This window comes from Erythrolamprus reginae, chromosome 4 (genome assembly GCF_031021105.1).
Source record: "Erythrolamprus reginae isolate rEryReg1 chromosome 4, rEryReg1.hap1, whole genome shotgun sequence".
NCBI lineage: Eukaryota > Metazoa > Chordata > Lepidosauria > Squamata > Dipsadidae > Erythrolamprus > Erythrolamprus reginae.
Window position 1 is genome coordinate 4,783,439 of NC_091953.1, and position 14,659 is coordinate 4,798,097.

General features: G+C 45.6%; 1 protein-coding gene across 3 annotated transcripts in view; it reads right to left on the reverse strand.

The window, feature by feature from the left end:
* INTS4 (integrator complex subunit 4) overlaps nt 1-14,659 on the reverse strand; it is a 52,278-nt gene that overhangs the window by 22,466 nt on the left and 15,153 nt on the right. For all 3 annotated transcript variants that reach the window (XR_011558921.1, XM_070749516.1, XM_070749515.1), the window contains exons 9-14: nt 13,892-13,963; nt 12,819-12,993; nt 5,770-5,975; nt 4,510-4,652; nt 1,328-1,443; nt 210-343 (exon numbers count right to left, since the gene is read on the reverse strand). Coding sequence is in view for 2 of the 3 variants with exons in the window: in XM_070749516.1 (XP_070605617.1) it covers nt 210-343; nt 1,328-1,443; nt 4,510-4,652; nt 5,770-5,975; nt 12,819-12,993; nt 13,892-13,963 (846 nt within the window). In the remaining variant the exon portion in view is untranslated. The remainder of the gene's footprint in view (nt 1-209; nt 344-1,327; nt 1,444-4,509; nt 4,653-5,769; nt 5,976-12,818; nt 12,994-13,891; nt 13,964-14,659) is intronic.

The following is a 14,659-nucleotide window of genomic DNA, read 5'->3' on the forward strand; positions in this document are numbered from 1 at the left end:
AACTAAAAGCAAGGATTCTAACCAAAAGCAAGGATTCTTGCGCCACCTAGTAGACGCTCGGCTTGTATCCCGAATTTCAGCTCGGAAATAGAACAGAAATGTCTCTCCCCTCCTAGCTCGTATCTAGAAATACTCGCATGTGGAGCAGCTCGTATCTAGAGGTACTACTGTACTTGTAAAAAGGGCTTCCACCGATGCCCAGGACTTACCATCAAAGGCGGCACCAGATGCCAGAGGCTATCCCGAAGATAGGCGTAGTGCCGGAAGGTGTGGTCAGAGAAGAGCGCCGGCATCGTTGGGCAGGATTTGGCCGCGTTGAAAATAAGAACCAAGACCGCAATATCTGTGCCGTGGGTTAAGGGGAGTGGAGAAAACCTCGGATCTTTGATTGCAAACCAGGGGCTCTCAACTTTTCTAATGCCGCGACCCCTTAATAATACAGCTCCTCATATGGTGGTGACCCCCAACCATAAGTCTAGCGCCAATTCTCCCAACAGAGCTTGAAGCTGATTGGCAGGAAGGTCAGAGGGACACCCCCACTGGGATGGGGCTTTGAGTTCAGGATCTAGCGAGGCAGAATCAGATGCTCGCTGGGTTAACCCTAAATTCAGAAGGGCTCAAAAACGTAGAGAACAGAGGTCTGGAAGAAGATATTAAGGATAGGAATAGGTTAAATATTGCAGTGATGTAATTTGGCACGCCAGGGGGTCAGTGGAGAAGAAGGGTGGAGTTTCAACGTTGCCAAAGGGAAAATGGATGTGTTTTTGCTGCGCTAAAGTAAGCAAAAGTAGTTCTGTGTTGTTAACTGTCAGTTCTGCTGTTTTTCAAAGTTATGCTGTTAGGAAAATAAATCTTGTTAAGTGGAGCAGGAGGAGGAATGTGAGGAATGCAACTAAGAGAGATAACGGACCGAGTGCATGCATGGAATGTGTTTGAATTACAGGAGAGCAGAGAAATAAATGGAGTTTCTTTATTCATGAAATGATGCATTTAATAAGAGTTGTTTGTAATTGCTAAAGTTCTACCAGAAACCAGAACAAAGTGTAGGGTGTAGTGCAGGCTTTCCTGCCTAAGCAGGGGGTTGGACTAGAAGACCTCCAAGGTCCCTTCCAACTCTGTTGTTATTATTAAATAGGTATTAGAATACAGCTGCAATTTTATTTATGGCGTCTCTTAATAGGACACCCCAGGAAAACCCCGAGGGGCAGAAAAGGGGCAACTCAAACTTTCGGTCTTTACCAGCTGCTTGCAAATCACATCAGGCTTTTGCGCATTAAACCTCAACTCCTCTGGAAGCATTAACCGCAGAACGGGGAGGAAAGGATACAAGCCGGATCATCCATGTCTGGCTCGGGGGTGTCAAAGAAAGGGTGAGTCCCCAACAATTCAGGGACGAGCGGGAGAACCAGAGTGGGGTGCCTGCCTCCAAGGAACTTTAAGCACCTGAAAAAGACACAAGGTTCAAAGCAGAGAAGGTTCCCTTTTCGCGCAACCAAGTAGCAAATGTTATTCTTTAGTTATTCAGTTATTCAGTTGGTTGGTTGGTTGGTTGGTTGGTTGGTTGGTTGGTTGGTTGGTTGGTTGGTTGGTTGGTTGTTAGTTAGTTAGTTAGTTAGTTAGTTAGTTAGTTAGTTAGTTAGTTAGTAGCAGACGTGGTAGATAAATCCACAGTAACTGAACTTAAACATGCCTGGGATAAACATATATCCATTGTAAGATAAAATACAGGAAATAGTATAAGGGCAGACTAGATGGACCATGAGGTCTTTTTCTGCCATCAGTCTTCTATGTTTCTATGTTTCTAAGTAAGTAAGTAAGTAAGTAAGTAAGTAAGTAAGTAAGTAAGTAAGTAAGTTAGTTAGATTGATTGATTTATAGGCCGCCCTTCTCCTCATGGACTCAGGGCAGCTTACAAGAATAAAATATAAACAAAGATAAAATAATCTTAAAACTCTTAAAAAGTTAAGAAAAATAAAAAATCCTGTATAAAACCAATCAGTCATGCTTGGAAACATATAAACAGAGAAGATTGACGGCAGAAAAAGACCTCATGGTCCATCTAGTGTGCCCTTATACTATTTCATGTATTTTATCTTGGGATGGATCTATGTGTATCCCAGGCATGCTTAAAAATCAGTGACTGTGGAAGTTTGTTCCAAGCATCTACTACTCTTTCAGTAAAATAATATTTTCTCATGTTGCTTTTGATCTTTCCCCCAACTAACTTCAGATTGTGCCCCCTTGTTCTTGCGTTCACTTTCCTATTAAAAACCCTTCCCTCCTGAACCTTATTTAACCCTTTGACATATTTAAATGTTTCGATCATGTCCCCCCTTTTCCTTCTGTCCTCCAGACCAGAGGTCCCCAACCTTTTTTGCACCAGGGACCGGCTTTAAGCTAGACCAGTTTTCCACGGCCCGGGGGGGGGGGGCTTTGGTCAAATGGGGGTGGGGTTATGGAGGGGTGGACCTTAGTGACGCAGCCCTCCACACTTCTCCACAGGGCGGGGAGAATCAGGAGGCTCCTTTGGCGGCTGGGGGCTGCCTGGCTTTGTGATTTTGGCTGGGGGGGGGAGTTAAGAAGGTCCTACTTCTCCCCCCCCCAGCCAAAAATTCAAAGCCTATCTGCTGGATACGGGCGATGAGTGGGACAGAGCGGCCCGGAAGCCTCTTGCAGCAGCTGCCACAGCCACCGGCTTCGGCGCCGCTCGTCCCGCTCATCGCCCGTATCCAGCAGATAGGCTTTGAGTTTTTGGCTGGGGGGGGAGAAGTAGGACCTTCCTAACTCCCCCCCAGCCAAAATCACAAAGCCAGGCAGCCCCCAGCCGCCAAAGGAGCCTCCTGATTCTCCCCGCCCTGCCCGACGCCCCACCCTGTCCTGCATAATGTCCTCTGCCGGGAGGGCAGCGGCGCCGCGGACCGGCTGGAAAACCCCAACGGCCCGGTCCCGGTCCGCGGACCGGCGGTTGGGGACCTCTGCTCCAGACTATATAGGTTGAGTTCATTAAGTCTTTCCTGGTCAGTTTTATGCTTAAGACCTTCCACCATTCTTGTAGCCCATCTTTGGACCCGTTCAATTTTGTCAATATCTTTTTATAGGTGAGGTCTCCAGAACTGAACACAGTATTCCAAATGTGGTCTCACCAGCGCTCTATACAGCGGGATCATAATCTCCCTCTTCCTGCTTGTTTTACCTCTAGCTACGCAGCCAACCATCCTACTTGCTTTTCCTACCGCCCCACCACACTGCTCACTCATTTTGAGACTGTCAGAAATCACTACCTCTAATTAAAATTAAATTAATAAATTAAATTAAATTAATCAAGGGGGCAAAACCTGCAAGTCAAGGGCTCTCTATACAGTGGTACCTCGACATACGAGTTTAATTCGTTCCAGACCCGAGCTCGTAAGTCGATCAACTCGCATCTCGAACGAATGCCTTTAGACTTTGTATTTCGCGCCGAGATAACTGGAAGCAAGGAGATTCTTGCGCCACCTAGTGGAAGCTCGGCTGGTATCCCGAATTTGAGCTCGGGTGTCGAACAGAAATTTCGCTCGCATCGCGGCTCGTAACTTGGAATACTCGCATGTGGAGCAGCTTCGTATCTAGAGGTACCACTGTATTCCTTAATTTATTGAGGCGGCAAAGAACTATTGACCCCCTCAGAGAGGGTCCGCAACTTGGGCGTCCTCCTCGATCCACAGCTGACATTGGAACATCATCTTTCGGCTGTGGCAAGGGGGGCGTTTGCCCAGGCTCGCCTGGTGCACCAGTTGCGGCCCTATTTGGACAGGGAGTCACTGCTCACAGTCACCCATGCCCTCATCACCTCGAGGTTCGACTACTGTAACGCTCTCTACATGGGGCTACCTTTGAAAAGTGTTCGGAAACTTCAGATCGTGCAGAATGCGGCCACGAGAGCCGTCGTGGGGCTTCCTCGATTCGCCCATGTTTCTGCAACACTCCGCGGCCTGCACTGGCTGCCTATCGGTTTCTGGTCACAATTCAAAGTGTTGGTAATGACCTTTAAAGCCCTACATGGCATTAGGCCAGAATACATCTGGAACCGCCTTCTACCGCACGAATCCCAGAGTTGGCTTTCTCCGGGTCCCGTCGACCAAACAATGTCATTTGACGGGCCCCAGGGGAACAGCCTTTTCTGTGACAGCCCCGGCCCTCTGGAAACAACTCCCCCCAGAGATTAGAACGGCCCCCACCCTCTTGTCTTTCACAAATTACTTAAGACCCACCTTTGTCGTCAGGAATGGGGGAGTTAGGTTATCCTTTCCCCCTAGGCTACTACAAGTTATGCATGGTATCTTTGTGTGTATGTTTGGTTTTTTATAATAAGAGTTTTTTAGTTGTTTTTATTAATTGGATTGTTCATGCTGTTTTTATCATTGTTGTTAGCCACCCCGAGTATGCAGAGAGGGGCAGCATACAAATCAAATTAATAATAATAATAATAATAATAATAATAATAATAATAATAATAATAGAAAGACGTACTTCCAGATAGAGTCCCTGTCTGTGGGATACTTGGCGAGGTTTTTGAGCAGTTCCGCCAAGGCCAGATGGATGCCTTCCTTGGTCGAGACGTTGGTGCAGCACAGCAGCTCATGGAGCGCTTCCCTGATATCTCGGGAGGAATCCTAAAAATAAAAAAAAAACAGTTGGAAAGACTGGCGTGGCAAAGCGATGCAGAAGCTGATGTGTTTTAAAAATCGAACGCCTAGGGCAGTGACGGCGAACCTATTTTCCCTAGGCTGCTGAAAGAACGTGTGATATCGTTGAGTGCCCACTCCCATAATTCAAATGAAAAGGAGGAAATTTATCCTTTCCCGATCACGGCAAAGCAAAGGAAGAACTCAAACTCAACCCAGACAAGACGGAGTGGCTGTGGGTCTTGCCTCCCAAGGACAATTTCATCTGTCCGCAACTTGAGCGTCCTCCTCGATCCACAGCTCACATTAGAGAAACATCTTTCAGCTGTGGTAAGGAGGGCGTTTGCCCAGGTTCGCCTGGTGCACCAGTTGCGACCCTATTTGGACCGAGAGTCACTGCTCACAGTCACTCATGCCCTCATCACCTCGAGGTTCGACTACGGTAACGCTCTCTACATGGGGCGACCTTTGAAAAGTGTTCGGAAACTTCAGATCGTGCAGAACGCAGCCGCGAGAGCCATCGTGGGGCTTCCAAGATTCTCCCACATTTCTTCAACACTCCGTGGACTGCATTGGCTGCCGATCAGTTTCCGGTCACAATTCAAAGTGTTGGTCATGACCTTTAAAGCCCTACATGGCATTGGACCAGATTACCTCCGGAACCGCCTGCTACCGCACAAATCCCAGCGACCGATAAGGTCCCACAGAGTTGGCCTTCTCCGGGTCCCGTCGACTAAACAATGTCGTTTGGCGGGCCCCAGGGGAAGAGCCTTCTCTGTGGCGGCCCCGGCCCTCTGGAACCAACTCCCCCGGAGATTAGAACTGCCCCCACCCTCCCTGTCTTTCGTAAACTACTCAAGACTCACTTATACCGCCAAGCATGGGGGAGTTGAGATATTCCTTCCCCCTAGGCCATTACAATTTATGCATGGTATGTCTGTGTGTATGTTTGGTTTTATAATAAGGGTTTTTAGGTGTTTTATTATTGGATTGTTACATGCTGTTTTTTATCATTGTTGTTAGCCGCCCCGAGTCTACGGAGAGGGGCGGCATACAAATCCAATAAATAGATAAGAAGGATGGGGGGACACGGGGAGATCCTTACCTCCAAGACACCCAGCACCGTGTCCAGCTGGTCCTCCCGTAGAGCGATGTTGTTGGAAATCTTCCGCATGGTGTGGATCGACCGCAGCCGCACTTCCTCGATCTCGTCGTTAAACATGTCGACCAGGAAATCGAGGCACTTCTCAGCAAAAGAAGGCGAAGACTGGGCCAACATGCAGAGGGCTTCCACGGCCGCCATTCGGACCTCTGGAAAACAGAGCGAGGCAGTGAGAGAAACATAGAAACATATAAACATAGAAGACTGACGGCAGAAAAAGACCTCATGGTCCATCTAGTCTGCCCTTATTTCCTGTATTTTATCTTAGGATGGATATATGTTTATCCCAGGCATGTTTAAATTCAGTTACTGTGGATTTACCAACCACGTCTGCTGGAAGTTTGTTCCAAGGATCTACTACTCTTTCAGTGAAATAATATTTTCTCACGTTGCTTTTGATCTTTCCCCCAACTAACTTCAGATTGTGTCCCTTTGTTCTTGTGTTCACTTTCCTATTAAAAACACTTCCCTCCTGAACCTTATTTAACCCTTTGACATATTTAAATGTTTCGATCATGTCCCCCCCTTTTCCTTCTGTCCTCCAGACTATACAGATGGAGTTCATGAAGTCTTTCCTGATACGTTTTATGCTTAAGACCTTCCACCATTTTTATGGTCTGTCTTTGGACCCGTTCAATTTTGTCCATATTTTTTTGTAGGTGAGGTCTCCAGAACTGAACACAGTACTCCAAATGTGGTCTCACCAGCGCTCTATATAACGGGATCATAATCTCCCTCTTCCTGCTTGTTATACCTCTAGCTATGCAGCCAAGCATACTACATGCTTTTCCTACTGCCCAACCACACTGCTCACCCATTTTGAGACTGTCAGAAATCACTACCCCTAAATCCTTTTCTTCTGAAGTTTTTGCTAATACAGAACTGCCAATACAATACTCAGATTGAGGATTCCTTTTCCCCAAGTGCATTATTTTACATTTGGAAACATTAAACTGCAGTTTCCATTGCTTTGACCATTTATCTAGGAAAGCTAAATCATTTACCATATTACAGACCCCTCCAGGAATATCAACCCTATTGCACACTTTAGAGTCATCGGCAGATAGGCAAAACTTCCCCTATGTCCCTCACAAACATATTAAAAAGAATAGGACCCAGAACAGACCCTTGTGGCACACCGCTTGTAACCTGTCTCTGCTCAGAATACTCGCCATTAACAATAACTCTCTGATGTCTATGCTTCAGCCAGCTTGAAATCCACTGAACTATCCAGGGATTAAGTCCAATCTTCACTAATTTATCTATCAGCTCTTTATGTGGAACCGTATCAAAGGCTTTGCTGAAGTCCAGGTAGGCAATATCCACAGCACCACCTTGATCCAACACCTTTGTGACATAGTCAAAGAAATCAATGAGATTAGTCTGACATGATTTGCCTTCAGTAAAGCCATGCTGAGACGGGAAAAAATGAAATGCTGGCATCCTCCGTTTTTTGTGTGTTTTTTTTTATAAAGTTTTTATTTACAAAGATACAATAAATACATTTAATTACAATTAACAATATAGACATGTCAAATTACAAGGGAAAAAGAAATGCGAGAAATGGGTAGTTGGACATTAAAAACAATAATCATGTCGAATTATAGTCTAAGCGATATGCATTTGACAATAGACAGAGACAAATAAACAAATAATGTCGACAAACATACAGAAAGAAAAGAAAGGACAGAAGAAGGAAGAGAAGGGTAGAAAGAAAGAAAGGGTGGGTGGGTGTATGGTAGATCTGTATTAAAATTGTGAACTGGATATATTTTCAGTAGCTCATTTCCTTATATCTAATATTTAAGATTATAGATAAATACGAGAAAGTGTTGAATAAATCAAGATAAAGAGATTTTAAGAAAGCCAGTCTAATTTTAGTATATATATCGATGTCTCATACATCTATTTAAATTGCTGCACGAATCCCAGCAACCAGTTAGGTCCCACAGAGTGGGTCTTCTCCGGGTCCCGTCAGCTAAACAATGCCGCTTGGCGGGACCCAGGGGAAGAGCTTTCTCTGTGGCGGCCCCGGCCCTCTGGAACCAGCTCCCCCCAGAAATTAGAATTGCCCCCACCCTCCTTGCCTTTCGTAAACTACTTAAAACCCACCTCTGCCGCCAGGCATGGGGGAATTGAGATGATCTTTCCCCCTAGGCCTTTACAATTTTATGCATGGTATGTCTGTATGTATCTTTGGTTTTTATAATAATGGGTTGTTTTTTTTTAAAAAAAATAGTTTTTATTATATTACAGAAATAAAAAGGGAGGAGCAAATATATCTTATTTTACATCACTGTTTCGACATATAGTTATAATTATATAATACAGTGGTACCTCAAGATACGAACCCCTCGTCTTACGAACAACTCGTGATACGAACCCGGGGTTCAGAAAAATTTTTCCTCTTCTTACGAACTTTGTTCGAGTTACGAACCGGCGTTCGGAGACTGCTGGGAAGCCGCGCGGCTGTTTTAAAAGGTGACAGCCGGGCGGCGGGGCTTCCCAGAAGCCTCCCGAACGCCGGTTCGTAACTCGAACAAAGTTTGTAAGAAGAGGCAAAATTTTTCTGAACCCCGGGTTCGGTTCGGGAGGTTGCTGGGAAGCCCCCCAGGCCGGCTGCGACTTTTAAAACAGTCGCGCCGCTTCCCAGCTGTCTCCCGAAGCCGAACGCGGAAGTTCGGCTTTAGCGTTCGGCTTCAGGAGACAGCTGGGAAGCGGCGCGGCTGTTTTAAAAGGTCGCAGCCGGCCTGGGGGGCTTCCCAGCGCCCCCCCAAACCCCGAACCCGGGTTCGGGGGGGGCTGGGAAGCCCCCCAGGACGGCTATCACCTTTTAAAACAGCCGCGCCGCTTCCCAGCGGTCGCCGAAAGCCGTTTTTTTGCGGGGGGGGTTTTGGTTGCACGGATTAATTGACTTTACATTGTTTCCTATGGGAAACAATGTTTCATCTTACGAACCTTTCGTCTTACGAACCTCCTCCTTGCACCAATTAAGTTCGTATCATGAGGTATTACTGTATTGTGCTTATCTTAATTATTTTGTACAGATATTCCATGTCATTTCAAAATAAAAAGGTTGTTATATCAATAATGAAGCATAAATTCTAAACTTCCTGTCTAAATGTTTTGTATATTCTTGTCCTTCCTTCACCCATATCCCCCCCCCCCCAATTGAACTGTTTTGTGACAGTTCGAAATTTTTTAAATTATTGGTATGCGGCATATGGCGGCCACGGTTTTAACAGATTTTATTCTGACATACACTTTATCTAAGGTCAGTTTGGATTGAGTTTAATATCAAATCAATTAAAGATTTTCAGAATCTAGTATTTGTTCACTATCATTGTTATTTTCATGTATCATCTTGTTTTAGTTTTAATTTTTGGTCTTTTTTCCTTGTTGTTACCCATAATGGGTTTTTAATCGTTTTTAGTATTGGATTATTATTATTATTATTATTATTATTATTATTATTATTATTATTATTGCTGTTAGCCGCCCCGAGTCTCTGGAGAGGGGCGGCATACAAATCCAATAAATAAATAAATAAAATAAAAGAAAGAAAGAAAGATTTGATACCAGATTTGTATCTGTTTGAATATATAGTTCTTAACATTTATTAGGCAAGTTGTTCTTTTTTTTCTAACCAAGGGTAGAAGGGATCCCAGCAGTTGTTGAATGAGGACTCAGTATTATTTCTAATTCGGACCTCTGGGAAACAGAGCGAGGCAGTGAGAGACGGGGGGCGAAAGGAAACGCCGGCATCATCCGTTTTGTGGCACGCTAAAATAAGCCGCAATGCTCTTGCGTTTTCAAATTTCTTGGCATCCAAGCCAGCTACTGGGTTTGGAAAAAGCAAGCTACCCTGTTTCCCCGAAAATAAGACGTACCCCGAAAGTAAGGCATGTCAGAGGTTTTGCAGAATTTGCTAATATAAGGCACCCCCCGAAAATAAGGCATAGTCAGGTTTACATACGATACGGTGGAAAAACACACGGTACCATTCAAAGCTCTTCATAGCGGTACCGTAATAATGTGGCGTCCCCTGCTGGCCCCCTCCATCGCTTTGTACCGTCCAGTACAGCAGACACAGTCTGCTGCTGTCTCACCGCCATTACAGTCTCCACTACAGTGCGTAAACTGTAGCTCCTCTGGTGGCCGGAAGCTGCAATAGCGGGAGTATACTGTTGTACCACATAAGTGCCGTCGTTTGTGTGTGTGGGTGCCATACTGACAGGTACCGTACCGTAATCAGTGTACCGTACGGTACACTTTCTTTGGGGGTGTCAGCTTTTCTGCCTGTGAATTTGTCTTATTTGAGAAATATAAGGCACCCCCCGAAAATAAGACGTAGCACAACTTTTGGAGCAAAAATTAATATAAGACAGTGTCTTATTTTCAGGGAAACACGGTATGTTTCCTGAAACAGCTTTTTTCCCCCATCTCAAAATCAGCAGCTTAAACAACCATTGCAAAGCATTAAGGAGTGGTGCAGAGTGACCCTTGAGTTACCAAGGATGCACAGAGGAAACATGGAGGTGGCAGATGTCCATCCGATAGCCCAGAGATACAAGTAGTAGTTCAGATAACCAGATAACATTAAGCGTATAAATATTATTTACTTTGGCAAATAGCTTAGTCAGGAACAATCCTGGCCATACGCAATTACATCAGTCAATTCTCTCAATACATATACAAAATTATAAGCCTTACCTGCAAAATACATTAAGCCATCATTTGAACACGCAGTTCTACAGTATAGTCACACAGACAAATCACTGCTCACAGTCACTCATGCCCTCATCACCTTGAGGTTCGACTACTGCAACGCTCTCTACATGGGGCGACCTCTGAAGAGTGTTCGGAAACTTCAGATCGTGCAGAATGCAGCTGCAAGAGCAGTCATGGGCTTTCCCAGATATGCCCACGTTACACCAACACTCCGCAGTCTGCATTGGTTGCCGATCAGTTTCCGGTCACAATTCAAAGTGTTGGTCGTCACCTATAAAGCCCTTCATGGCATCGGACCAGACTATCTCCGGGACCGCCTTCTGCCGCACGAATACCAGCGACCAGTTAAGTCCTTCTCCGGGTCCCATCGACTAAACAATGCCGTCTGGAGGGACCCAGGGGAAGAGCCTTCTCTGTGGCGGCCCCGACCCTCTGGAATCAACTCCCCACCAGAGATAAGGATTGCCCCCACCCTCCTTGCTTTCGGACTTCAACTTGTGAACTTCAAGTCCCAGAATTCCTCAGCCAGCTTTGCTTTCGGACTTCAACTCCCAGAATTCCTCAGCCAGCTTTCCCCTTCTGTGACCTTCCGACCAGCAAAGTCAGTGAGGAAATCGGATTTGCTTAGCAACCCTTGACTAGGTTAGCAACTGTGGTGATTCACTTAACAACTGTTTGGCAGATAGGTCATAAAACACAGTAAAAGTCACTTTACAACCGTCTTGCTTAGCAACCTTAGAAATTGAGGCTTAATTGGGGTCGTAAGGGGGAAGGTCTTAAGCATAAAACGTATCAGGAAAGACTTCATGAACTCAATCTGTATAGTCTGGAGGACAAAAGGAAAAGGGGGGACATGATCGAAACATTTAAATATATTAAAGGGTTAAATAAGGTTCAGGAGGGAAGTGTTTTTAATAGGAAAGTGAACACAAGAACAAGGGGACACAATCTGAAGTTAGTTGGGGGAAAGATCAAAAGCAACATGAGAAAATATTATTTTACTGAAAGAGTAGTAGATCCTTGGAACAAACTTCCAGCAGATGTGGTAGATAAATCCACAGTAACTGAATTGAAACATGGCTGGGATAAACATATATCCATCCTAAGATAAAATACAGAAAATAGTATAAGGGCAGACTAGATGGACCATGAGGTCTTTTTCTGCCGTCAGACTTCTATGTTTCTATGTAAGGCAAGGACTACTGCTATTAAATGACCATCCTTTCTACAGTGTTGAAGTTTCATTTCATTTCATTTCATTTTCATTTTATTGGATTTGTATGCCGCCCCTCTCCGTAGACTCGGGGCGGCTAACAACAGTGGTAAAAACAACATGCGACAATCCAATACTAAATAGCTAAAAACCCTTATTTTAAAACCAAACATACATACAAACATACCATGCATAAATTGTAGAAGCCTAGGGGGAAAGAATATCTTAATTCCCCCATGCCTGACGACAGAGGTGGGTTTTAAGGAGCTTACGAAAGGCAAGAAGGGTGGGGGCTATTCTAAACTCTGGGGGGAGTTGGTTCCAGAGGGTCGGGGCCGCCACAGAGAAGGCTCTTCTCCTGGGTCCCGCCAAACGGCATTGTTTAGTTGACGGGATCCGGAGAAGACCCACTCTGTGGGACCTAACTGGTCGCTGGGATTCGTGCAGCAGAAGGCGGCCCCTGAGATAATCTGGCCCGGTGCCATGAAGGGCTTTATAGGTCATAACCAACACTGAATTGTGACCGGAAACTCATCGGCAACCAATGCAGACTGCGGTTGGTGTGACATGGGCATATTTGGGGAAGCCCATGATAGCTCTCGCAGCTGCATTCTGCACGACCTGAAGTTTCCGAACACTTTTCAAAGGTAGTAGTCAAATCTCGAGGTGATGAGGGCATGAGTGACTGTGAGCAGTGACTCCCGGTCCAGATAGGGCCACAACTGGTGCACCAGGCGAACCTGGGCAAACACCCCCCTCGCCACAGCTGAAAGATGTTTCTCTAATGTGAGCTGTGGATCGAGGAGGGGTTGGAGTGACGCAGGGGGCCGTTGGGGTTTTTTGAACCAAGCGCAATGAAACTCGGGTTAAAGAGTCTACGGAGAGGGGTGGCATACAAATCTAATAAATGAATAAATGAATGAATGAATGAATGAATGAATGAATGAATGAATGAATGAATTGAATGAGAAGGCAGAGACCTGAACGTATCGTTCCAGGGAGGAGAGGACCACTCCCCGAAAAAAGACCCGAGGGGCTCCCCACTCACCATACATCTCGTCTTCCAGGCCGTGGACAAAAGCGCCACAGGCTCCCGATTCAATGAGGTTCACGGCTCCCGAGTCTATTTCTTCTTTTGGGGCATCGTCCCCCCATTTCCTGCCGCTAGAGAACTCGCCGGAACTGTACAGCTCTTTAGCCCGTTCGTGGGCAGTGCGCTTGCGCTGTAGAGACCAAACCATCAGATGTTTTATACGGTTTCCCGAAATGTAAGACCTATCCCAAAAATAAGCTAAGAGGGTATCTTAGGGTAGGGTAGGGTAAGGTACAGTAGAATAGAGTAGAGGTAGAGTAGAGCAGAGGTATGAAGAGCAGAGCAGAACAGAGTAGGGATAGGGCAGGGTGGAGTAGAGCAGAGATTTTCAACCTTTTTTGAGCCGCGGCACATTTTTTACATTTACAAAATTCTGGGGCACACCACTAACTAAAATGGCACAAAATGACACTCTAAGACACTCTCCTCTCTTTTTCCATCCCTGTCTCCCTCCCCCCTTGTGTGTGTGTGTGTGTGTGTATACACACACTTGAACCATTTCAAAAAATGGTTCCCTTTTTGCTCATTTCTCTCTCTCTCTCTCTCCCTTCCTCTCCTTTTCTCTCTCTTGCTTTCTTTCTCTCTTGCTTTCTCTCTCTTTTCTTTCTCTCTCTCTCCCTTGTTTTCTTTCTCTCTGACTCTTGCTTTCTCTCTCTCTTTTTTCTCTCTCTTGCTTTCTCCGTCTCTCTCTCACTCTTTCTCTCTCTTGCTTACTTTCTCTCTCTTTCTCTCTCTCTTGCTTTCTTTCTCTCTCTCACTCTCACTCTCTCTCTCTCCCAGCAAAAAGTTGCGAGACCGGAACCTGAGCTTCCTTCTTCGCGGCACACCTGACCATGTCTCACGGCACACTAGTGTGCCACGGCACACTGGTTGAAAAACACTGGAGTAGAGTACATCATAATAATAATAATAATAATAATAATAATAATAATAATAATAATAATAATAAATTCTGCAACCTCCAGACTCCCAAGTTTAGGATATACACATATAAGCCCCAGGACAGAACAAAACGCAATATACCGTACCCTCAAATCCGACATCAGCTTCTTGTCCAAGGTCTGTTCTAAAAAATGAGAACTAACTTGCTGCATAGACCCCTGGAAAACAGATGGGGGAGACCATTGGTCAGAATGTCATTTTAATCGCAAGCCCAATAAAAGTTAAAACAATTACCGTATTTTTTTCGGAGTATAAGACGCACCTCCCCCCCACCCCCCTGCCCTAAAAGAGGGTGGAAATATTGGTGGGTCTTATACACCAAATAGCCATTTTTGGCCTCCCGAAGACCCGCCCTGCATCTCTTTTTCATCCCATTTTTGCAAAAAAAAACAGGGCACGCAGACAGTTTGGGAGGCCTGCAGAATGCTCCTGGGCACTGAGGGAAGGCAAAAATACCCTTTTTCACCAAAAAAAATGCCCTTTTTGTAAAAACTGGGCTGTTTTTTGCAAAAACGGGGGCATTCTTTGCCTTCCCCCAGCTGATTAGGGGACTAAATCTCCGGGACCACCTTCTGCCGCACGAATCCCAGCGACCAGTTAGGTCCCACAGAGTTGGCCTTCTCCGGGTCCCGTCGACTAAACAATGTCGTCTGGCGGGCCCCAGGGGAAGAGCCTTCTCTGTGGCGGCCCCGGCCCTCTGGAACCAACTCCCCCCAGATATCAGAATGGCCCCCACCCTCCTTGCCTTTCGCAAGCTCCTTAAAACCCACCTCTGTCGTCAGGCATGGGGGAACTGAAATTTTCCCTTCCCCCTAGGCTTATAGAATTTATACATGGTATGTCTGTATGTATGA